The following is a 26,155-nucleotide window of genomic DNA, read 5'->3' as shown; positions in this document are numbered from 1 at the left end:
TCTATCTGTGGTAACGGACTAGTGTTAACAGTATATTATATATGTTCCATAGAGTGGTCAGTCTATCTGTGGTAACGGACTAGTGTTAACAGTATATTATATATGTTCCATAGAGTGGTCAGTCTATCTGTGGTAACGGACTAGTGTTAACAGTATATTATATATTATATATGTTCCAGAGAGTGGTCAGCCTATCTGTGGTAACGGACTAGTGTTAACAGTATATTATATATTATATATGTTCCATAGAGTGGTCAGTCTATCTGTGGTAACGGACTAGTGTTAACAGTATATTATATATGTTCCATAGAGTGGTCAGTCTATCTGTGGTAACGGACTAGTGTTAACAGTATATTATATATTATATATGTTCCAGAGAGTGGTCAGTCTATCTGTGGTAACGGACTAGTGTTAACAGTATATTATATATTATATATGTTCCAGAGAGTGGTCAGCCTATCTGTGGTAACGGACTAGTGTTAACAGTATATTATATATTATATATGTTCCAGAGAGTGGTCAGTCTATCTGTGGTAACGGACTAGTGTTAACAGTATATTATATATTATATATGTTCCAGAGAGTGGTCAGCCTATCTGTGGTAACGGACTAGTGTTAACAGTATATTATATATGTTCCAGAGAGTGGTCAGTCTATCTGTGGTAACGGACTAGTGTTAACAGTATATTATATATTATATATGTTCCAGAGAGTGGTCAGCCTATCTGTGGTAACGGACTAGTGTTAACAGTATATTATATATGTTCCATAGAGTGGTCAGCCTATCTGTGGTAACGGACTAGTGTTAACAGTATATTATATATGTTCCAGAGATTGGTCAGCCTATCTGTGGTAACGGACTAGTGTTAACAGTATATTATATATGTTCCAGAGAGTGGTCAGTCTATCTGTGGTAACGGACTAGTGTTAACAGTATATTATATATGTTCCAGAGAGTGGTCAGTCTATCTGTGGTAACGGACTAGTGTTAACAGTATATTATATATGTTCCAGAGAGTGGTCAGTCTATCTGTGGTAACGGACTAGTGTTAACAGTATATTATATATGTTCCAGACAGTGGTCAGTCTATCTGTGGTAACGGACTAGTGTTAACAGTATATTATATATGTTGCATAGAGTGGTCAGTCTATCTGTGGTAACGGACTAGTGTTAACAGTATATTATATATTATATATGTTCCAGAGAGTGGTCAGCCTATCTGTGGTAACGGACTAGTGTTAACAGTATATTATATATGTTCCATAGAGTGGTCAGCCTATCTGTGGTAACGGACTAGTGTTAACAGTATATTATATATGTTCCATAGAGTGGTCAGTCTATCTGTGGTAACGGACTAGTGTTAACAGTATATTATATATGTTCCAGAGAGTGGTCAGTCTATCTGTGGTAACGGACTAGTGTTAACAGTATATTATATATTATATATGTTCCAGAGAGTGGTCAGTCTATCTGTGGTAACGGACTAGTGTTAACAGTATATTATATATGTTCCAGAGAGTGGTCAGTCTATCTGTGGTAACGGACTAGTGTTAACAGTATATTATATATGTTCCATAGAGTGGTCAGTCTATCTGTGGTAACGGACTAGTGTTAACAGTATATTATATATGTTCCAGAGAGTGGTCAGTCTATCTGTGGTAACGGACTAGTGTTAACAGTATATTATATATTATATATGTTCCAGAGAGTGGTCAGTCTATCTGTGGTAACGGACTAGTGTTAACAGTATATTATATATGTTCCATAGAGTGGTCAGCCTATCTGTGGTAACGGACTAGTGTTAACAGTATATTATATATGTTCCATAGAGTGGTCAGTCTATCTGTGGTAACGGACTAGTGTTAACAGTATATTATATATGTTCCATAGAGTGGTCAGTCTATCTGTGGTAACGGACTAGTGTTAACAGTATATTATATATTATATATGTTCCAGAGAGTGGTCAGTCTATCTGTGGTAACGGACTAGTGTTAACAGTATATTATATATGTTCCATAGAGTGGTCAGCCTATCTGTGGTAACGGACTAGTGTTAACAGTATATTATATATGTTCCAGAGAGTGGTCAGTCTATCTGTGGTAACGGACTAGTGTTAACAGTATATTATATATTATATATGTTCCATAGAGTGGTCAGTCTATCTGTGGTAACGGACTAGTGTTAACAGTATATTATATATTATATATGTTCCAGAGAGTGGTCAGTCTATCTGTGGTAACGGACTAGTGTTAACAGTATATTATATATGTTCCATAGAGTGGTCAGTCTATCTGTGGTAACGGACTAGTGTTAACAGTATATTATATATGTTCCATAGAGTGGTCAGCCTATCTGTGGTAACGGACTAGTGTTAACAGTATATTATATATGTTGCATAGAGTGGTCAGTCTATCTGTGGTAACGGACTAGTGTTAACAGTATATTATATATTATATATGTTCCAGAGAGTGGTCAGCCTATCTGTGGTAACGGACTAGTGTTAACAGTATATTATATATGTTCCATAGAGTGGTCAGTCTATCTGTGGTAACGGACTAGTGTTAACAGTATATTATACATGTTCCAGAGAGTGGTCAGTCTATCTGTGGTAACGGACTAGTGTTAACAGTATATTATATATGTTCCAGAGAGTGGTCAGTCTATCTGTGGTAACGGACTAGTGTTAACAGTATATTATATATTATATATGTTCCAGAGAGTGGTCAGTCTATCTGTGGTAACGGACTAGTGTTAACAGTATATTATACATGTTCCAGAGAGTGGTCAGTCTATCTGTGGTAACGGACTAGTGTTAACAGTATATTATATATGTTCCAGAGAGTGGTCAGTCTATCTGTGGTAACGGACTAGTGTTAACAGTATATTATATATGTTCCAGAGAGTGGTCAGTCTATCTGTGGTAACGGACTAGTGTTAACAGTATATTATATATTATATATGTTCCATAGAGTGGTCAGCCTATCTGTGGTAACGGACTAGTGTTAACAGTATATTATATATGTTCCAGAGAGTGGTCAGTCTATCTGTGGTAACGGACTAGTGTTAACAGTATATTATATATGTTCCAGAGAGTGGTCAGTCTATCTGTGGTAACGGACTAGTGTTAACAGTATATTATATATGTTCCATAGAGTGGTCAGTCTATCTGTGGTAACGGACTAGTGTTAACAGTATATTATATATGTTCCAGAGAGTGGTCAGTCTATCTGTGGTAACGGACTAGTGTTAACAGTATATTATATATGTTCCAGAGAGTGGTCAGCCTATCTGTGGTAACGGACTAGTGTTAACAGTATATTATATATGTTCCAGAGAGTGGTCAGTCTATCTGTGGTAACGGACTAGTGTTAACAGTATATTATATATTATATATGTTCCATAGAGTGGTCAGTCTATCTGTGGTAACGGACTAGTGTTAACAGTATATTATATATGTTCCAGAGAGTGGTCAGTCTATCTGTGGTAACGGACTAGTGTTAACAGTATATTATATATGTTCCAGAGAGTGGTCAGTCTATCTGTGGTAACGGACTAGTGTTAACAGTATATTATACATGTTCCAGAGAGTGGTCAGTCTATCTGTGGTAACGGACTAGTGTTAACAGTATATTATATATTATATATGTTCCATAGAGTGGTCAGCCTATCTGTGGTAACGGACTAGTGTTAACAGTATATTATATATGTTCCAGAGAGTGGTCAGTCTATCTGTGGTAACGGACTAGTGTTAACAGTATATTATATATGTTCCATAGAGTGGTCAGCCTATCTGTGGTAACGGACTAGTGTTAACAGTATATTATATATGTTCCAGAGAGTGGTCAGTCTATCTGTGGTAACGGACTAGTGTTAACAGTATATTATATATTATATATGTTCCATAGAGTGGTCAGTCTATCTGTGGTAACGGACTAGTGTTAACAGTATATTATATATGTTCCAGAGAGTGGTCAGTCTATCTGTGGTAACGGACTAGTGTTAACAGTATATTATATATTATATATGTTCCATAGAGTGGTCAGCCTATCTGTGGTAACGGACTAGTGTTAACAGTATATTATATATTTTCCAGAGAGTGGTCAGTCTATCTGTGGTAACGGACTAGTGTTAACAGTATATTATATATTATATATGTTCCAGAGAGTGGTCAGCCTATATGTGGTAACGGACTAGTGTTAACAGTATATTATATATTTTCCAGAGAGTGGTCAGCCTATCTGTGGTAACGGACTAGTGGAGCCAGGAGAGGAGTGTGACTGTGGATATTCTGACCAGTGCAGAGACCAGTGCTGCTACGATGCCAACCAGCCTGACAACAAGAAATGTAAACTGAAGCCTGGGAAAGGATGCAGGTATGAAAACACACCTGTCTCCTACACCTGTCTCTAACCCTAACTAAAGAATGCAGGTATGAAAACACACCTGTCTCTAACCCTAACTAAAGAATGCAGGTATGAAACCACTGTCACTATAACACCTGTCTCCTACACCTGTCTCCTACACCTGTCTCCTACACCTGTCTCCTACACCTGTCTCCCACTACTGTACAGTAACACCTTTCTCCTAGTAGAAAGGTGAAACCACCACAAGGTGAAGAATGGAGACAGTGAAACATTAGAGTAGGTAAAGAATGGAGACAGTGAAACATTAGAGTAGGTAAAGAATGGAGACAGTGAAACATTAGAGAAGGTATAAAGAATGGAGACAGTGAAACATTAGAGTAGGTATAAAGAATGGAGACAGTGAAACATTAGAGTAGGTAAAGAATGGAGACAGTGAAACATTAGAGTAGGTATAAAGAATGGAGACAGTGAAACATTAGAGTAGGTATAAAGAATGGAGACAGTGAAACATTAGAGTAGGTAAAGAATGGAGACAGTGAAACATTAGAGTAGGTAAAGAATGGAGACAGTGAAACATTAGAGTAGGTATAAAGAATGGAGACAGTGAAACATTAGAGTAGGTAAAAAATGGAGACAGTGAAACATTAGAGTAGGTAAAGAATGGAGACAGTGAAACATTAGAGTAGGTAAAGAATGGAGACAGTGAAACATTAGAGTAGGTATAAAGAATGGAGACAGTGAAACATTAGAGAAGGTAAAGAATGGAGACAGTGAAACATTAGAGTAGGTATAAAGAATGGAGACAGTGAAACATTAGAGTAGGTAAAGAATGGAGACAGTGAAAACATTAGAGTAGGTAAAGAATGGAGACAGTGAAACATTAGAGTAGGTAAAGAATGGAGACAGTGAAACATTAGAGTAGGTAAAGAATGGAGACAGTGAAACATTAGAGTAGGTAAAGAATGGAGACAGTGAAACATTAGAGTAGGTAAAGAATGGAGACAGTGAAACATTAGAGTAGGTAAAGAATGGAGACAGTGAAACATTAGAGTAGGTAAAGAATGGAGACAGTGAAACATTAGAGTAGGTAAAGAATGGAGACAGTGAAACATTAGAGTAGGTATAAAGAATGGAGACAGTGAAACATTAGAGTAGGTAAAGAATGGAGACAGTGAAACATTAGAGTAGGTAAAGAATGGAGACAGTGAAACATTAGAGTAGGTATAAAGAATGGAGACAGTGAAACATTAGAGTAGGTAAAGAATGGAGACAGTGAAACATTAGAGTAGGTATAAAGAATGGAGACAGTGAAACATTAGAGTAGGTAAAGAATGGAGACAGTGAAACATTAGAGTAGGTATAAAGAATGGAGACAGTGAAACATTAGAGTAGGTAAAGAATGGAGACAGTGAAACATTAGAGTAGGTAAAGAATGGAGACAGTGAAACATTAGAGTAGGTAAAGAATGGAGACAGTGAAACATTAGAGTAGGTATAAAGAATGGAGACAGTGAAACATTAGAGTAGGTAAAGAATGGAGACAGTGAAACATTAGAGTAGGTAAAGAATGGAGACAGTGAAACATTAGAGTAGGTAAAGAATGGAGACAGTGAAACATTAGAGTAGGTATAAAGAATGGAGACAGTGAAACATTAGAGTAGGTAAAGAATGGAGACAGTGAAACATTAGAGTAGGTAAAGAATGGAGACAGTGAAACATTAGAGTAGGTATAAAGAATGGAGACAGTGAAACATTAGAGTAGGTAAAGAATGGAGACAGTGAAACATTAGAGTAGGTAAAGAATGGAGACAGTGAAACATTAGAGTAGGTAAAGAATGGAGACAGTGAAACATTAGAGTAGGTAAAGAATGGAGACAGTGAAACATTAGAGTAGGTATAAAGAATGGAGACAGTGAAACATTAGAGTAGGTAAAGAATGGAGACAGTGAAACATTAGAGTAGGTAAAGAATGGAGACAGTGAAACATTAGAGTAGGTAAAGAATGGAGACAGTGAAACATTAGAGTAGGTAAAGAATGGAGACAGTGAAACATTAGAGTAGGTATAAAGAATGGAGACAGTGAAACATTAGAGTAGGTAAAGAATGGAGACAGTGAAACATTAGAGTAGGTAAAGAATGGAGACAGTGAAACATTAGAGTAGGTAAAGAATGGAGACAGTGAAACATTAGAGTAGGTATAAAGAATGGAGACAGTGAAACATTAGAGTAGGTAAAGAATGGAGACAGTGAAACATTAGAGTAGGTAAAGAATGGAGACAGTGAAACATTAGAGTAGGTATAAAGAATGGAGACAGTGAAACATTAGAGTAGGTAAAGAATGGAGACAGTGAAACATTAGAGTAGGTAAAGAATGGAGACAGTGAAACATTAGAGTAGGTAAAGAATGGAGACAGTGAAACATTAGAGTAGGTAAAGAATGGAGACAGTGAAACATTAGAGTAGGTAAAGAATGGAGACAGTGAAACATTAGAGTAGGTAAAGAATGGAGACAGTGAAACATTAGAGTAGGTAAAGAATGGAGACAGTGAAACATTAGAGTAGGTAAAGAATGGAGACAGTGAAACATTAGAGTAGGTATAAAGAATGGAGACAGTGAAACATTAGAGTAGGTAAAGAATGGAGACAGTGAAACATTAGAGTAGGTAAAGAATGGAGACAGTGAAACATTAGAGTAGGTAAAGAATGGAGACAGTGAAACATTAGAGTAGGTAAAGAATGGAGACAGTGAAACATTAGAGTAGGTAAAGAATGGAGACAGTGAAACATTAGAGTAGGTATAAAGAATGGAGACAGTGAAACATTAGAGTAGGTATAAAGAATGGAGACAGTGAAACATTAGAGTAGGTAAAGAATGGAGACAGTGAAACATTAGAGTAGGTAAAGAATGGAGACAGTGAAACATTAGAGTAGGTAAAGAATGGAGACAGTGAAACATTAGAGTAGGTAAAGAATGGAGACAGTGAAACATTAGAGTAGGTATAAAGAATGGAGACAGTGAAACATTAGAGTAGGTATAAAGAATGGAGACAGTGAAACATTAGAGTAGGTAAAGAATGGAGACAGTGAAACATTAGAGTAGGTAAAGAATGGAGACAGTGAAACATTAGAGTAGGTAAAGAATGGAGAAAGTGAAACATTAGAGTAGGTAAAGAATGGAGACAGTGAAACATTAGAGTAGGTAAAGAATGGAGACAGTGAAACATTAGAGTAGGTATAAAGAATGGAGACAGTGAAACATTAGAGTAGGTATAAAGAATGGAGACAGTGAAACATTAGAGAAGGTAAAGAATGGAGACAGTGAAACATTAGAGAAGGTAAAGAATGGAGACAGTGGGTTTCTAGTACCTCTAGTCTAGAACAAAAGACAAATCAATAGGGCTGGGACTTTAACGCGTTAATTGAGATTAATTAACTACAGAAAAATTATTGCATTAAAAAATTCTTGATCTTGATATTTTTCACCGCTGAGATCACTTTGCTTGTCCCTGTGGATTGGAAATAGGATTTAAAAGGCTATCCGATGATAGCGTGGATTACAGCACAGTTGTGTGCAATTTTTCAATAAAGAATTTGCATATCACCGCCCGCACCTCGTCAAGCCTCCAGTATCGGCTCGATGTGAAATATGTTGCACCGAGCCTAGCCTGGAAGCTAACGTCAACAACAGTAGCTCTGGTCCATAGCGTAGTTAGGACTCAGGAGGAGTTCACCGAGCCTAGCCCGGAAGCTAACGTCAACAACAGTAGCTCTGGTCCTTAGCGTAGTCAGGACTCAGGAGGAGTTCACCGAGCCTAACCTGGAAGCTAACGTCAACAACAGTAGCTCTGGTCCTTAGCGTAGTCAGGACTCAGGAGGAGTTCACCGAGCCTAGCCTGGAAGCTAACGTCAACAACAGTAGCTCTGGTCCTTAGCGTAGTCAGGACTCAGGAGGAGTTCACCGAGCCTAGCCTGGAAGCTAACGTCAACAACAGTAGCTCTGGTCCTTAGCGTAGTCAGGACTCAGGAGGAGTTCACCGAGCCTAGCCTGGAAGCTAACGTCAACAACAGTAGCTCTGGTCCTTAGCGTAGTCAGGACTCAGGAGGAGTTCACCGAGCCTAGCCTGGAAGCTAACGTCAACAACAGTAGCTCTGGTCCTTAGCGTAGTCAGGACTCAGGAGGAGTTCACCGAGCCTAGCCTGGAAGCTAACGTCAACAACAGTAGCTCTGGTCCTTAGCGTAGTTAGGACTCAGGAGGAGTTCACCGAGCCTAGCCTGGAAGCTAACGTCAACAACAGTAGCTCTGGTCGTTAGCGTAGTTAGGACTCAGGAGGAGTTCACCGAGCCTAGCCTGGAAGCTAACGTCAACAACAGTAGCTCTGGTCCTTAGCGTAGTTAGGACTCAGGAGGAGTTCACCGAGCCTAGCCTGGAAGCTAACGTCAACAACAGTAGCTCTGGTCCATAGCGTAGTTAGGACTCAGGAGGAGTTCACCGAGCCTAGCCTGGAAGCTAACGTCAACAACAGTAGCTCTGGTCCTTAGCGTAGTTAGGACTCAGGAGGAGTTCACCGAGCCTAGCCTGGAAGCTAACGTCAACAACAGTAGCTCTGGTCCTTAGCGTAGTTAGGACTCAGGAGGAGTTCACCGAGCCTAGCCTGGAAGCTAACGTCAACAACAGTAGCTCTGGTCCATAGCGTAGTTAGGACTCAGGAGGAGTTCACCGAGCCTAACCTGGAAGCTAACGTCAACAACAGTAGCTCTGGTCCATAGCGTAGTTAGGACTCAGGAGGAGTTCACCGAGCCTAGCCTGGAAGCTAACGTCAACAACAGTAGCTCTGGTCCATAGCGTAGTTAGGACTCAGGAGGAGTTCACCGAGCCTAGCCTGGAAGCTAACGTCAACAACAGTAGCTCTGGTCCATAGCGTAGTTAGGACTCAGGAGGAGTTCACCGAGCCTAGCCTGGAAGCTAACGTCAACAACAGTAGCTCTGGTCCATAGCGTAGTTAGGACTCAGGAGGAGTTCACCGAGCCTAGCCTGGAAGCTAACGTCAACAACAGTAGCTCTGGTCCATAGCGTAGTTAGGACTCAGGAGGAGTTCACCGAGCCTAGCCTGGAAGCTAACGTCAACAACAGTAGCTCTGGTCCATAGCGTAGTTAGGACTCAGGAGGAGTTCACCGAGCCTAGCCTGGAAGCTAACGTCAACAACAGTAGCTCTGGTCCATAGCGTAGTTAGGACTCAGGAGGAGTTCACCGAGCCTAGCCTGGAAGCTAACGTCAACAACAGTAGCTCTGGTCCATAGCGTAGTTAGGACTCAGGAGGAGTTCACCGAGCCTAGCCTGGAAGCTAACGTCAACAACAGTAGCTCTGGTCCATAGCGTAGTTAGGACTCAGGAGGAGTTCTATGGTACTTAATTTGATCCGTTCCCCTCACACCCGCGGAAGTGCAGGCTGTGCAGCCCCTCGTTTTTAGCACAAAAAAGATGTTGAAAGCCTACTTTCCTCCTTCTAACACTATGGATCAGAGCAAACGTTATTCCAACTCCCAGTAGCAGTTCAAGGACCCGTCCAGATGACATGGTTTCTAACTAAACGGTTATGGTCAACTAAAATGTAAAATCTGTTATGGCTGTTACTGTATGTCCACGGAAGAAACACAGAGGTGTTTTCTTATGGTCATGTCACATATTTGCTGCACCAATTGATTCACTAGTATACCAAAATCCATTTAAAACATACTTCTCACAGTTCTCAGGTTCAAATATTGATATGCGATTAAAATGCGATTAATTGAGATTAATTAATTACAAAGCCTCTGATTAATTAGATTCATTTTTTTAATCGAGTCCCAGCCCTAATAAGTAAAAAATAAAAATGTTCTACATTTAATTTGTGTACTCATGTCAGAGACCCAGCTCTGTCCTGTGGTCCTGCACTGCCACCTAGTGGCCAATATTATTGTGGTTTTGTTGGACAATGAAACACAGAACTGTTTTATTTAAATAAAACACTCAAGACACACTGGTTACAAATACAAATGTTTTGTTTAAATGAAATACACACTATAATAAACTCAAATAAAACAATGATCAGATTAATTTTTTTTTGCTTTTTTGGGTCCCTGGTGATGGAATGACCTGCAGACCAGACTCAAACTGTCTTCTGTGATTCACTTAGTGAGTTTTAAAAGGATTGGAATGACCTGCAGACCAGACTCAAACTGTCTTCTGTGATTCCTCTAGTGAGTTTTAAAAGGATTGGAATGACCTGCAGACCAGACTCAAACTGTCTTCTGTGATTCCTCTAGTGAGTTTTAAAAGGATTGGAATGACCTGCAGACCAGACTCAAACTGTCTTCTGTGATTCACTTAGTGAGTTTTAAAAGGATTGGAATGACCTGCAGACCAGACTCAAACTGTCTTCTGTGATTCACCTAGTGAGTTTTAAAAGGATTGCCATCGTGGACACACTTCCCAGACACTGCTCCTGCTTTGACGAATAGCAAATGTTGGTTCTCTTGCTTTTTAGTTTATTAGGCAAACTTAGTATTTGTATATTAGCCTTTATTGGTTGCGTTATTGGACGTTTCTGTTCTTCCTTTGATCTTCGGTAGTTGCCAGTTGGTTCTGTGTTTATGAACGTAGCCTGTTCTGTCTGTCCTGTTATTGTTGGGTTGAGTTGGTTTATTTACATTGTACATTGTCTTGTATGTATTGTTACTAACAGAGCTGTGGTACATTATTTCACCTCTACTCTAGGCCAGTTCACACTGTGTAAAAGAGACATTATTTCACCTCTACTCTAGGCCAGTTCACACTGTGGTACATTATTTCACCTCTACTCTAGGCCAGTTCACACTGTGGTACATTATTTCACCTCTACTCTAGGCCAGTTCACACTGTGTAAAAGAGACTTTACTCTAGGCCAGTTCACACTGTGTAAAAGAGACTTCTCTAGGCCAGTTCACACTGTGTAAAAGAGACTTCTCTAGGCCAGTTCACACTGTGTAAAAGAGACTTCTCTAGGCCAGTTCACACTGTGTCAAAGAGACTTCTCTAGGCCAGTTCACACTGTGTAAAAGAGACTTCTCTAGGCCAGTTCACACTGTGTCAAAGAGACTTCTCTAGGCCAGTTCACACTGTGTCAAAGAGACTTCTCTAGGCCAGTTCACACTGTGTAAAAGAGACTTCTCTAGGCCAGTTCACACTGTGTCAAAGAGACTTCTCTAGGCCAGTTCACACTGTGTAAAAGAGACTTAAGTTAAATGAAAAGTCAAATATATCAGACATTCAGATTCCTCACATTTTCCTCCACAGTCCCAGCCAGGGTCCCTGTTGCACTCCAGAATGTTTAAATCCTTCCTGTGTTCCTCCACAGTCCCAGCCAGGGTCCCTGTTGCACTCCAGAATGTTTAAATCCTTCCTGTGTTCCTCCACAGTCCCAGCCAGGGTCCCTGTTGCACTCCAGAATGCACCTTTAGAGGCCGTAACGAGAAGTGCAGGGAGGAGTCAGAGTGTGCTCACCAGGGAATGTGCAACGCTGGAACGGCCCAGTGCCCGACCTCTGAACCCAAGGCCAACTTCACCGCCTGCCACGGAGAGACGCAAGTCTGCCTCAACGGGGTGAGTTAAACCCTAAACCCCTGACCCACCGCTGTCCCTGAATGCGTTAAAAGAACGATCGTTCACAAACGCGTTCATATTTTGGGTGAACGTGAACGGAACGTACTGTATTTCTGCCGGATGAACGTCATTGTGAACGCGTTCATTTCTGGCGTGTGTGAACGTCACTTTCTCACGTTCAACTTCGTTCAATAGTAAGTGTTTCCATAGAGCCTTCCAGGCGAAATCCCTGGCGCTAAAACACACCTAAACAGGCCTTAATATCTAACGGAAAACCCACCAATAAGTCCTTATACGACACAAATTAATTCTCAGCCGTACAATTTCACTGGAGCGCGCAGCGCGCAACTGCATGATGATCCTGTCATGCAGGCAGGCAGGCAGACAGACAGACAGACAGACAGACAGACAGGCAGACAGGCAGACAGGCAGACAGGCAGACAGACAGACAGACAGACAGACAGTCAGCAGGCAGGCAGGCAGGCAGACAGACAGACAGACAGACAGACAGACAGACAGACAGACAGACAGACAGACAGACAGACAGACAGGCAGGCAGGCAGGCAGGCAGGCAGGCAGGCAGCAGACACAGAACATCCCGACTCCCGACCCAAACACTGAGGAAACTTGTTGTTTGATTAAACATAATGTGCCACGAAAAATAGCTTCCAATTTAAAATTTACAATTTAGGCATTTATCAGACGCTCTTAATCCAGAGCGATTTACATTAAGCAAGAACAAAAAGCATGGGAATACATCACATATATAAAAAGCATTTATCAAGAAACATGCGTAAGCTAAGAACGTAGCTAGAACATATCTATATAATGACACATGTACATATAAACTATACATATATACTATACTATGCTGTACATATATACTATGAAGTGCTACATACAGTGCTACATACAATGCAATTATTGTGCTGTCTACATAACATGCTATAAGTCTGTATCAAATGCTATCTAAGTCTAAAAAGTGCTGTCTAAGGGGGTAGGGTATAGCTTGTTATTTTTGCGTCGAGGTTATGTGTCCATATAGCCATGATTTATTCTTCGTCATACAAAGTGTTCCGTGCTGAAAATATCTGATCTACAAGCTCACAACGCGGAGACATGCAGGCTGTGAGAAACGAGAACATTCAGAAACTTTTGCCTTCACAATAAAAGCATATAGCTTTCACAAGTTGGCCCATAAAAGACAAGGAAAAGGATTGAGAATTCGCTGGCATTTCACATTGCAAAAGAGCTATTATTTTCAAAATGTAAAAAACATATATGGAATTAATTTGGATAATGGTAATGAGATATTGTAAAAGCTGTCACTTTATTAATCCCAAAGGTTCATTTCCAGCAGACTTTATTCCTAACCCTAACCCTAACCCAATAGCAGACTTTATTCCTATGGGCTGTGGCAATAATTAAAAAGAAATAATAAAAAAACGAAAAAGAACTATAATAGTTCATTTTTTGGAACCATGAACCATCAACATTTTGAATTATGAACTATGAACTGAACGAGTTCATTTTTTTTTTTTTTAACTGAACTGAACTAGTTCATAAAAATATAACCCTGCCACGGAGAGACGCAATTCTGCCTCAACGGGGTGAGTTAACCCCTAAACCCTAACCCCTAAACCCTAACCCCTAACCCCTAAACCCTAACCCTCTAAAACCTACCATATAGAACACCGAAGTCTGACGTCAATATCGGTAGAGGGTGCAAATCCACTGGTTCATGTACTTTTTATTTGTATTGTAATCCCCATAGGGGGATTTTACGTCGCCTCATATAAGAACTGTGTTTGAAAAATAACCAAATCATCCTGGCCGTTTCACTCATATGGATATGAAGAATCAACTGACTGAGAGAAAACGCTATTGTCACTGCTGCTGAATTAGTTACATTTTAGAAACGGACTGTATAAAATATGAGTGACTGACTGTCGTAAACGATACAGAGACACCTCCCTGACAATATAACGATACAGAGACACCTCCCTGACAATATAACGATACAGAGACACCTCCCTGACAATATAACGACACAGAGACACCTCCCTGACAATATAACTATACAGAGACACCTCCCTGACAATATAACGACACAGAGACACCTCCCTGACAATATAACGATACAGAGACACCTCCCTGAGAGGTTGAGAAAACCGGCTTGAAAGGTTCACTGCTGTGGTCTCTAACGTTACACCTAGCTACATGTTTGGGAATTTATTTCATATGTACATGTCGATTTCAGCTCTGACACTTATTTCAGACATGCTCTAGTATGTGAAGAGTCTGCCTGTGCTATTAACTCATTTAAAAAAAAAAAAAAAAAAGTTTTTCTCCTCTGGTGAAAAGCGGTAATTTGCGCGATGGCAGTCTCTCAGTCAAATCTGGTCACATATAACGATACAGAGACACCTCCCTGACAATATAACGATACAGAGACACCTCCCTGACAATATAACGATACAGAGACACTTCCCTGACAATATAACGATACAGAGATACAGACACCTCCCTGACAATATAACGACACAGAGACACCTCCCTGACAATATAACGACACAGAGACACCTCCCTGACAATAACGCAGAGACAGCTTGTTTATTTTTGGACCGCTGTGTGTGTGTGTGTGTTGCAGGGCTGTTCCGGCTCCATCTGTGAGAAGTACGGTCTGGAGGTGTGCACGTGTCAGAGCCAGGACGGGAAGGACGAGACGGAACTCTGTCACGTCTGTTGTATGGATAAGAGTGAGTTATACACCTATATGTTACTCTATATAAATATGTTACTGTTGGAGTGAGTTATACACCTATAGAGCGTCTGGTCAGGTTAGGGTTAGGGTTGGGTGTAAGGGGTACAGTAGAGGTGTCATGGTGTATTGTACAGGAGGTATAGTATCATGGTGTCATGGTGTATTGTACAGTAGGTATAGTATCATGGTGTCATGGTGGGGTACAGTAGGTTAGGGGTCATGGTATCATGGTGGTGTCTTGGTGGGGTACAGTGGGTTAGGGGTCATGGTATCATGGTGGTGTCTTGGTGGGGTACAGTGGGTTAGGGGTCATGGTATCATGGTGGTGTCTTGGTGGGGTACAGTAGGTTAGGGGTCATGGTATCATGGTGGTGTCTTGGTGGGGTACAGTGGGTTAGGGGTCATGGTATCATGGTGGTGTCTTGGTGGGGTACAGTGGGTTAGGGGTCATGGTATCATGGTGGTGTCTTGGTGGGGTACAGTGGGTTAGGGGTCATGGTATCATGGTGGTGTCTTGGTGGGGTACAGTAGGTTAGGGGTCATGGTATCATGGTGGTGTCTTGGTGGGGTACAGTAGGTTAGGGGTCATGGTATCATGGTGTTGTCTTGGTGGGGTACAGTGGGTTAGGGGTCATGGTATCATGGTGTTGTCTTGGTGGGGTACAGTGGGTTAGGGGTCATGGTATCATGGTGGTGTCTTGGTGGGGTACAGTAGGTTAGGGGTCATGGTATCATGGTGTTGTCTTGGTGGGGTACAGTGGGTTAGGGGTCATGGTATCATGGTGGTGTCTTGGTGGGGTACAGTAGGTTAGGGGTCATGGTATCATGGTGGTGTCTTGGTGGGGTACAGTAGGTTAGGGGTCATGGTATCATGGTGGTGTCTTGGTGGGGTACAGTGGGTTAGGGGTCATGGTATCATGGTGTTGTCTTGGTGGGGTACAGTAGGTTAGGGGTCATGGTATCATGGTGGTGTCATGGTGGGGTACAGTAGGTTAGGGGTCATGGTATCATGGTGGTGTCTTGGTGGGGTACAGTGGGTTAGGGGTCATGGTATCATGGTGGTGTCTTGGTGGGGTACAGTGGGTTAGGGGTCATGGTATCATGGTGGTGTCTTGGTGGGGTACAGTGGGTTAGGGGTCATGGTATCATGGTGGTGTCTTGGTGGGGTACAGTGGGTTAGGGGTCATGGTATCATGGTGGTGTCTTGGTGGGGTTCAGTGGGTTAGGGGTCATGGTATCATGGTGGTGTCTTGGTGGGGTACAGTGGGTTAGGGGTCATGGTATCATGGTGGTGTCTTGGTGGGGTACAGTGGGTTAGGGGTCATGGTATCATGGTGGTGTCTTGGTGGGGTACAGTGGGTTAGGGGTCATGGTATCATGGTGGTGTCTTGGTGGGGTACAGTGGGTTAGGGGTCATGGTATCATGGTGGTGTCTTGGTGGGGTACAGTGGGTTAGGGGTCATGGTATCATGGTGGTGTCATGGTGGGGTACAGTAGGTTAGGGGTCATGGTATCATGGTGGTGTCATGGTGGGGTACAGTAGGTTAGGGGTCATGGTATCATGGTGGTGTCTTGGTGGGGTACAGTAGGTTAGGGGTCATGGTATCATGGTGGTGTCTTGGTGGGGTACAGTAGGTTAGGGGTCATGGTATCATGGTGGTGTCTTGGTGGGGTACAGTAGGTTAGGGGTCATGGTATCATGGTGGTGTCTTGGTGGGGTACAGTGGGTTAGGGGTCATGGTATCATGGTGGTGTCTTGGTGGGGTACAGTGGGTTAGGGGTCATGGTATCATGGTGGTGTCTTGGTGGGGTACAGTGGGTTAGGGGTCATGGTATCATGGTGGTGTCTTGGTGGGGTACAGTGGGTTAGGGGTCATGGTATCATGGTGTTGTCTTGGTGGGGTACAGTAGGTTAGGGGCTATGGTATCATGGTGGTGTCTTGGTGGGGTACAGTGGGTTAGGGGTCATGGTATCATGGTGGTGTCTTGGTGGGGTACAGTGGGTTAGGGGTCATGGTATCATGGTGGTGTCTTGGTGGGGTACAGTGGGTTAGGGGTCATGGTATCATGGTGGTGTCTTGGTGGGGTACAGTGGGTTAGGGGTCATGGTATCATGGTGTTGTCTTGGTGGGGTACAGTAGGTTAGGGGCTATGGTATCATGGTGGTGTCTTGGTGGGGTACAGTGGGTTAGGGGTCATGGTATCATGGTGGTGTCTTGGTGGGGTACAGTGGGTTAGGGGTCATGGTATCATGGTGGTGTCTTGGTGGGGTACAGTAGGTTAGGGGTCATGGTGTCTTGGTGGGGTACAGTGGGTTAGGGGTCATGGTATCATGGTGGTGTCTTGGTGGGGTACAGTGGGTTAGGGGTCATGGTATCATGGTGGTGTCTTGGTGGGGTACAGTGGGTTAGGGGTCATGGTATCATGGTGGTGTCTTGGTGGGGTACAGTGGGTTAGGGGTCATGGTATCATGGTGGTGTCTTGGTGGGGTACAGTAGGTTAGGGGTCATGGTATCATGGTGGTGTCTTGGTGGGGTACAGTGGGTTAGGGGTCATGGTATCATGGTGGTGTCTTGGTGGGGTACAGTAGGTTAGGGGTCATGGTATCATGGTGGTGTCTTGGTGGGGTACAGTGGGAGTGGGTTAGGGGTCATGGTATCATGGTGGTGTCTTGGTGGGGTACAGTGGGTTAGGGGTCATGGTATCATGGTGGTGTCTTGGTGGGGTACAGTAGGTTAGGGGTCATGGTATCATGGTGGTGTCTTGGTGGGGTACAGTGGGTTAGGGGTCATGGTATCATGGTGGTGTCTTGGTGGGGTACAGTAGGTTAGGGGTCATGGTGTCTTGGTGGGGTACAGTGGGTTAGGGGTCATGGTATCATGGTGGTGTCTTGGTGGGGTACAGTGGGTTAGGGGTCATGGTATCATGGTGGTGTCTTGGTGGGGTACAGTGGGTTAGGGGTCATGGTATCATGGTGGTGTCTTGGTGGGGTACAGTGGGTTAGGGGTCATGGTATCATGGTGGTGTCTTGGTGGGGTACAGTAGGTTAGGGGTCATGGTATCATGGTGGTGTCTTGGTGGGGTACAGTGGGTTAGGGGTCATGGTATCATGGTGGTGTCTTGGTGGGGTACAGTGGGTTAGGGGTCATGGTATCATGGTGGTGTCTTGGTGGGGTACAGTGGGTTAGGGGTCATGGTATCATGGTGGTGTCTTGGTGGGGTACAGTGGGTTAGGGGTCATGGTATCATGGTGGTGTCTTGGTGGGGTACAGTGGGTTAGGGGTCATGGTATCATGGTGGTGTCTTGGTGGGGTACAGTGGGTTAGGGGTCATGGTATCATGGTGGTGTCTTGGTGGGGTACAGTGGGTTAGGGGTCATGGTATCATGGTGGTGTCTTGGTGGGGTACAGTGGGTTAGGGGTCATGGTATCATGGTGGTGTCTTGGTGGGGTACAGTGGGTTAGGGGTCATGGTATCATGGTGGTGTCTTGGTGGGGTACAGTAGGTTAGGGGTCATGGTATCATGGTGGTGTCATGGTGGGGTACAGTAGGTTAGGGGTCATGGTATCATGGTGGTGTCTTGGTGGGGTACAGTAGGTTAGGGGTCATGGTATCATGGTGGTGTCTTGGTGGGGTACAGTAGGTTAGGGGTCATGGTATCATGGTGGTGTCTTGGTGGGGTACAGTGGGTTAGGGGTCATGGTATCATGGTGGTGTCTTGGTGGGGTACAGTAGGTTAGGGGTCATGGTATCATGGTGTTGTCTTGGTGGGGTACAGTGGGTTAGGGGTCATGGTATCATGGTGGTGTCTTGGTGGGGTACAGTGGGTTAGGGGTCATGGTATCATGGTGGTGTCTTGGTGGGGTACAGTGGGTTAGGGGTCATGGTATCATGGTGGTGTCTTGGTGGGGTACAGTGGGTTAGGGGTCATGGTATCATGGTGGTGTCTTGGTGGGGTACAGTAGGTTAGGGGTCATGGTATCATGGTGGTGTCTTGGTGGGGTACAGTGGGTTAGGGGTCATGGTATCATGGTGGTGTCTTGGTGGGGTACAGTAGGTTAGGGGTCATGGTATCATGGTGGTGTCTTGGTGGGGTACAGTAGGTTAGGGGTCATGGTATCATGGTGGTGTCTTGGTGGGGTACAGTGGGTTAGGGGTCATGGTATCATGGTGGTGTCTTGGTGGGGTACAGTGGGTTAGGGGTCATGGTATCATGGTGGTGTCTTGGTGGGGTACAGTAGGTTAGGGGTCATGGTATCATGGTGGTGTCTTGGTGGGGTACAGTAGGTTAGGGGTCATGGTATCATGGTGGTGTCTTGGTGGGGTACAGTGGGTTAGGGGTCATGGTATCATGGTGGTGTCTTGGTGGGGTACAGTAGGTTAGGGGTCATGGTATCATGGTGGTGTCTTGGTGGGGTACAGTAGGTTAGGGGTCATGGTATCATGGTGGTGTCTTGGTGGGGTACAGTAGGTTAGGGGTCATGGTATCATGGTGGTGTCTTGGTGGGGTACAGTGGGTTAGGGGTCATGGTATCATGGTGGTGTCTTGGTGGGGTACAGTAGGTTAGGGGTCATGGTATCATGGTGGTGTCTTGGTGGGGTACAGTAGGTTAGGGGTCATGGTATCATGGTGGTGTCTTGGTGGGGTACAGTGGGTTAGGGGTCATGGTATCATGGTGTTGTCTTGGTGGGGTACAGTAGGTTAGGGGTCATGGTATCATGGTGGTGTCTTGGTGGGGTACAGTAGGTTAGGGGTCATGGTATCATGGTGGTGTCTTGGTGGGGTACAGTAGGTTAGGGGTCATGGTATCATGGTGGTGTCTTGGTGGGGTACAGTAGGTTAGGGGTCATGGTATCATGGTGGTGTCTTGGTGGGGTACAGTGGGTTAGGGGTCATGGTATCATGGTGGTGTCTTGGTGGGGTACAGTGGGTTAGGGGTCATGGTATCATGGTGGTGTCTTGGTGGGGTACAGTGGGTTAGGGGTCATGGTATCATGGTGGTGTCTTGGTGGGGTACAGTGGGTTAGGGGTCATGGTATCATGGTGGTGTCTTGGTGGGGTACAGTTGGTTAGGGGTCATGGTATCATGGTGGTGTCTTGGTGGGGTACAGTGGGTTAGGGGTCATGGTATCATGGTGGTGTCTTGGTGGGGTACAGTGGGTTAGGGGTCATGGTATCATGGTGTTGTCTTGGTGGGGTACAGTAGGTTAGGGGTCATGGTATCATGGTGTTGTCTTGGTGGGGTACAGTAGGTTAGGGGTCATGGTATCATGGTGGTGTCTTGGTGGGGTACAGTAGGTTAGGGGTCATGGTATCATGGTGGTGTCTTGGTGGGGTACAGTAGGTTAGGGGTCATGGTATCATGGTGGTGTCTTGGTGGGGTACAGTAGGTTAGGGGTCATGGTATCATGGTGGTGTCTTGGTGGGGTACAGTGGGTTAGGGGTCATGGTATCATGGTGGTGTCTTGGTGGGGTACAGTGGGTTAGGGGTCATGGTATCATGGTGGTGTCTTGGTGGGGTACAGTAGGTTAGGGGTCATGGTATCATGGTGGTGTCTTGGTGGGGTACAGTGGGTTAGGGGTCATGGTATCATGGTGGTGTCTTGGTGGGGTACAGTGGGTTAGGGGTCATGGTATCATGGTGGTGTCTTGGTGGGGTACAGTAGGTTAGGGGTCATGGTATCATGGTGGTGTCTTGGTGGGGTACAGTAGGTTAGGGGTCATGGTATCATGGTGGTGTCTTGGTGGGGTACAGTGGGTTAGGGGTCATGGTATCATGGTGGTGTCTTGGTGGGGTACAGTAGGTTAGGGGTCATGGTATCATGGTGGTGTCTTGGTGGGGTACAGTGGGTTAGGGGTCATGGTATCATGGTGGTGTCTTGGTGGGGTACAGTAGGTTAGGGGTCATGGTATCATGGTGGTGTCTTGGTGGGGTACAGTAGGTTAGGGGTCATGGTATCATGGTGGTGTCTTGGTGGGGTACAGCAGGTTAGGGGTCATGGTATCATGGTGGTGTCTTGGTGGGGTACAGTAGGTTAGGGGTCATGGTATCATGGTGGTGTCTTGGTGGGGTACAGCAGGTTAGGGGTCATGGTATCATGGTGGTGTCTTGGTGGGGTACAGTAGGTTAGGGGTCATGGTATCATGGTGGTGTCATGGTGGGGTACAGTGGGTTAGGGGTCATGGTATCATGGTGGTGTCTTGGTGGGGTACAGTAGGTTAGGGGTCATGGTATCATGGTGGTGTCTTGGTGGGGTACAGCAGGTTAGGGGTCATGGTATCATGGTGGTGTCTTGGTGGGGTACAGTAGGTTAGGGGTCATGGTATCATGGTGTTGTCTTGGTGGGGTACAGTGGGTTAGGGGTCATGGTATCATGGTGTTGTCTTGGTGGGGTACAGTGGGTTAGGGGTCATGGTATCATGGTGGTGTCTTGGTGGGGTACAGTGGGTTAGGGGTCATGGTATCATGGTGGTGTCTTGGTGGGGTACAGTGGGTTAGGGGTCATGGTATCATGGTGGTGTCTTGGTGGGGTACAGTGGGTTAGGGGTCATGGTATCATGGTGTTGTCTTGGTGGGGTACAGTAGGTTAGGGGTCATGGTATCATGGTGTTGTCTTGGTGGGGTACAGTAGGTTAGGGGTCATGGTATCATGGTGGTGTCTTGGTGGGGTACAGTAGGTTAGGGGTCATGGTATCATGGTGGTGTCTTGGTGGGGTACAGTAGGTTAGGGGTCATGGTATCATGGTGGTGTCTTGGTGGGGTACAGTAGGTTAGGGGTCATGGTATCATGGTGGTGTCTTGGTGGGGTACAGTGGGTTAGGGGTCATGGTATCATGGTGGTGTCTTGGTGGGGTACAGTAGGTTAGGGGTCATGGTATCATGGTGGTGTCTTGGTGGGGTACAGTAGGTTAGGGGTCATGGTATCATGGTGGTGTCTTGGTGGGGTACAGCAGGTTAGGGGTCATGGTATCATGGTGGTGTCTTGGTGGGGTACAGTAGGTTAGGGGTCATGGTATCATGGTGGTGTCTTGGTGGGGTACAGCAGGTTAGGGGTCATGGTATCATGGTGGTGTCTTGGTGGGGTACAGTAGGTTAGGGGTCATGGTATCATGGTGGTGTCATGGTGGGGTACAGTGGGTTAGGGGTCATGGTATCATGGTGGTGTCTTGGTGGGGTACAGTGGGTTAGGGGTCATGGTATCATGGTGGTGTCTTGGTGGGGTACAGCAGGTTAGGGGTCATGGTATCATGGTGGTGTCTTGGTGGGGTACAGTAGGTTAGGGGTCATGGTATCATGGTGTTGTCTTGGTGGGGTACAGTGGGTTAGGGGTCATGGTATCATGGTGTTGTCTTGGTGGGGTACAGTAGGTTAGGGGTCATGGTATCATGGTGGTGTCTTGGTGGGGTACAGTGGGTTAGGGGTCATGGTATCATGGTGGTGTCTTGGTGGGGTACAGTGGGTTAGGGGTCAGGGTATCATGGTGGTGTCTTGGTGGGGTACAGTGGGTTAGGGGTCATGGTATCATGGTGGTGTCTTGGTGGGGTACAGTGGGTTAGGGGTCATGGTATCATGGTGGTGTCTTGGTGGGGTACAGTGGGTTAGGGGTCATGGTATCATGGTGGTGTCTTGGTGGGGTACAGTGGGTTAGGGGTCATGGTATCATGGTGTTGTCTTGGTGGGGTACAGTAGGTTAGGGGTCATGGTATCATGGTGTTGTCTTGGTGGGGTACAGTAGGTTAGGGGTCATGGTATCATGGTGGTGTCTTGGTGGGGTACAGTGGGTTAGGGGTCATGGTATCATGGTGGTGTCTTGGTGGGGTACAGTAGGTTAGGGGTCATGGTATCATGGTGGTGTCTTGGTGGGGTACAGTGGGTTAGGGGTCATGGTATCATGGTGGTGTCTTGGTGGGGTACAGTAGGTTAGGGGTCATGGTATCATGGTGGTGTCTTGGTGGGGTACAGTAGGTTAGGGGTCATGGTATCATGGTGGTGTCTTGGTGGGGTACAGTGGGTTAGGGGTCATGGTATCATGGTGGTGTCTTGGTGGGGTACAGTAGGTTAGGGGTCATGGTATCATGGTGGTGTCTTGGTGGGGTACAGTAGGTTAGGGGTCATGGTATCATGGTGGTGTCTTGGTGGGGTACAGTGGGTTAGGGGTCATGGTATCATGGTGGTGTCTTGGTGGGGTACAGTAGGTTAGGGGTCATGGTATCATGGTGGTGTCTTGGTGGGGTACAGTGGGTTAGGGGTCATGGTATCATGGTGGTGTCTTGGTGGGGTACAGTAGGTTCCAGTAGAGTCATAGTGTCATGGTCTCGTTACAGTGAATCCTAACACCTGCTTCAGTACGGGCTCAGAGCGTCTGGTCAGGTTCTTCGGTAAGAAGGTGACCACGCTGCCGGCCGGCTCTCCCTGCAACGACTTCAAAGGTTAGTAGCATTCTGCTTCTATACTTCTATACGCACGCACGCACGCACGCACGCACGCACGCACGCACGCACGCACGCACGCACACACGCACACCCACGCATGCACACACACATGCACACACACATGCACACACACACACACACACACACACACACACACACACACACACACACACACGCATGCACACACACACACACACGCACGCATTAGTAGCATTCTGCTTCTATACTTCTATACACACACACACACACACACACACACACACGCATGCACACACACACACACACACATACATAATATTTATAATTCCCAGGATACTGCGATGTGTTCATGAAGTGTATAATCTATGTGTTTACTGTATCATAATAATGATAATAGTAATAATAATAATATTTATAATTCCCAGGGTACTGTGATGTGTTCATGAAGTGTCGTCTGGTGGATGCAGACGGTCCTCTAGCCAGGCTGAAGAAAGCGATCTTCAACCCCGAACTCTACGAGAACATCGCTGAGTGGATCGTGGTACGTAGTAGTAATACTAACAATAATGGGCCAGATTCACAAAGGACATTTACGACCAGGTGTAAATGAAGTGCACCAAAGGTGGCGTAATGTCTTCATTTGTGCGGATCGCGGCTGGAGCTCATTTCGCCTTTTTCTCATTTCCCAAGCGGTTGGCCTGCTGTCTCCTGGTTTAAGAACCTCTTTCCCAAGCGGTTGGCCTGCTGTGTCCTGGTTTATGAACCTCTTTCCCAAGCGGTTGGCCTGCTGTCTCCTGGTTTAAGAACCTCTTTCCCAAGCGGTTGGCCTGCTGTGTCCTGGTTTATGAACCTCTTTCCCAAGCGGTTGGCCTGCTGTGTCCTGGTTTAAGAACCTCTTTCCCAAGCGGTTGTTCTGCTGTCTCCTGGTTTATGAACCTCTTTCCCAAGCGGTTGTTCTGCTGTCTCCTGGTTTATGAACCTCTTTCCCAAGCGGTTGTTCTGCTGTGTCCTGGTTTATGAACCTCTTTCCCAAGCGGTTGTTCTGCTGTGTCCTGGTTTATGAACCTCTTTCCCAAGCGGTTGGCCTGCTGTGTCCTGGTTTATGAACCTCTTTCCCAAGCGGTTGTTCTGCTGTGTCCTGGTTTATGAACCTCTTTCCCAAGCGGTTGGCCTGCTGTGTCCTGGTTTATGAACCTCTTTCCCAAGCGGTTGTTCTGCTGTCTCCTGGTTTAAGAACCTCTTTCCCAAGCGGTTGTTCTGCTGTCTCCTGGTCTAAATGAACCTCTTTCCCAAGCGGTTGGCCTGCTGTGTCCTGGTTTATGAACCTCTTTCCCAAGCGGTTGGCCTGCTGTGTCCTGGTTTATGATCCTCTTTCCCAAGCGGTTGGCCTGCTGTCTCCTGGTTTAAGAACCTCTTTCCCAAGCGGTTGGCCTGCTGTCTCCTGGTTTATGAACCTCTTTCCCAAGCGGTTGTTCTGCTGTGTCCTGGTTTAAGAACCTCTTTCCCAAGCGGTTGTTCTGCTGTGTCCTGGTCTAAATGAACCTCTTTCCCAAGCGGTTGTTCTGCTGTCTCCTGGTCTAAATGAACCTCTTTCCCAAGCGGTTGGCCTGCTGTCTCCTGGTCTAAATGAACCTCTTTCCCAAGCGGTTGGCCTGCTGTCTCCTGGTCTAAATGAACCTCTTTCCCAAGCGGTTGGCCTGCTGTCTCCTGGTCTAAATGAACCTCTTTCCCAAGCGGTTGGCCTGCTGTCTCCTGGTCTAAATGAACCTTTTTCCCAAGCGGTTGGCCTGCTGTCTCCTGGTCTAAATGAACCTCTTTCCCAAGCGGTTGGCCTGCTGTCTCCTGGTCTAAATGAACCTCTTTCCCAAGCGGTTGGCCTGCTGTGTCCTGGTTTATGATCCTCTTTCCCAAGCGGTTGGCCTGCTGTCTCCTGGTTTAAGAACCTCTTTCCCAAGCGGTTGGCCTGCTGTCTCCTGGTTTATGAACCTCTTTCCCAAGCGGTTGTTCTGCTGTGTCCTGGTTTAAGAACCTCTTTCCCAAGCGGTTGTTCTGCTGTGTCCTGGTCTAAATGAACCTCTTTCCCAAGCGGTTGTTCTGCTGTCTCCTGGTCTAAATGAACCTCTTTCCCAAGCGGTTGGCCTGCTGTCTCCTGGTCTAAATGAACCTCTTTCCCAAGCGGTTGGCCTGCTGTCTCCTGGTCTAAATGAACCTCTTTCCCAAGCGGTTGGCCTGCTGTCTCCTGGTCTAAATGAACCTCTTTCCCAAGCGGTTGGCCTGCTGTCTCCTGGTCTAAATGAACCTTTTTCCCAAGCGGTTGGCCTGCTGTCTCCTGGTCTAAATGAACCTCTTTCCCAAGCGGTTGGCCTGCTGTCTCCTGGTCTAAATGAACCTCTTTCCCAAGCGGTTGGCCTGCTGTGTCCTGGTTTAAGAACCTCTTTCCCAAGCGGTTGGCCTGCTGTGTCCTGGTTTAAGAACCTCTTTCCCAAGCGGTTGGCCTGCTGTCTCCTGGTCTAAATGAACCTCTTTCCCAAGCGGTTGGCCTGCTGTCTCCTGGTCTAAATGAACCTCTTTCCCAAGCGGTTGGCCTGCTGTCTCCTGGTCTAAATGAACCTCTTTCCCAAGCGGTTGGCCTGCTGTGTCCTGGTCTAAATGAACCTCTTTCCCAAGCGGTTGGCCTGCTGTCTCCTGGTCTAAATGAACCTCTTTCCCAAGCGGTTGTTCTGCTGTCTCCTGGTTTATGAACCTCTTTCCCAAGCGGTTGGCCTGCTGTCTCCTGGTCTAAATGAACCTCTTTCCCAAGCGGTTGGCCTGCTGTCTCCTGGTCTAAATGAACCTCTTTCCCAAGCGGTTGGCCTGCTGTCTCCTGGTCTAAATGAACCTCTTTCCCAAGCGGTTGGCCTGCTGTGTCCTGGTTTATGAACCTCTTTCCCAAGCGGTTGGCCTGCTGTGTCCTGGTCTAAATGAACCTCTTTCCCAAGCGGTTGTTCTGCTGTC

The 26,155-nt window shown here is 45.6% G+C and overlaps 1 protein-coding gene across 6 annotated transcripts in view; it reads left to right on the top strand.

The window, feature by feature from the left end:
• Positions 1-26,155, top strand: part of LOC306918346 (disintegrin and metalloproteinase domain-containing protein 10-like) — a 76,039-nt gene that overhangs the window by 39,937 nt on the left and 9,947 nt on the right. For all 6 annotated transcript variants that reach the window (XR_013789325.1, XM_079531242.1, XM_079531241.1 and 3 more), the window contains exons 11-15: positions 4,224-4,374; positions 11,801-11,984; positions 14,635-14,743; positions 23,075-23,179; positions 23,587-23,702. Coding sequence is in view for 5 of the 6 variants with exons in the window: in XM_079531242.1 (XP_079387368.1) it covers positions 4,224-4,374; positions 11,801-11,984; positions 14,635-14,743; positions 23,075-23,179; positions 23,587-23,702 (665 nt within the window). In the remaining variant the exon portion in view is untranslated. The remainder of the gene's footprint in view (positions 1-4,223; positions 4,375-11,800; positions 11,985-14,634; positions 14,744-23,074; positions 23,180-23,586; positions 23,703-26,155) is intronic.

The sequence above is a fragment of the Electrona antarctica genome (assembly GCF_951216825.1).
Source record: "Electrona antarctica genome assembly, contig: scaffold_93, whole genome shotgun sequence".
Taxonomy (NCBI): Eukaryota; Metazoa; Chordata; class Actinopteri; order Myctophiformes; family Myctophidae; genus Electrona; species Electrona antarctica.
Note: the sequence above shows the minus strand (reverse complement) of the source record. Positions and strands in the feature narration are given on the sequence as shown.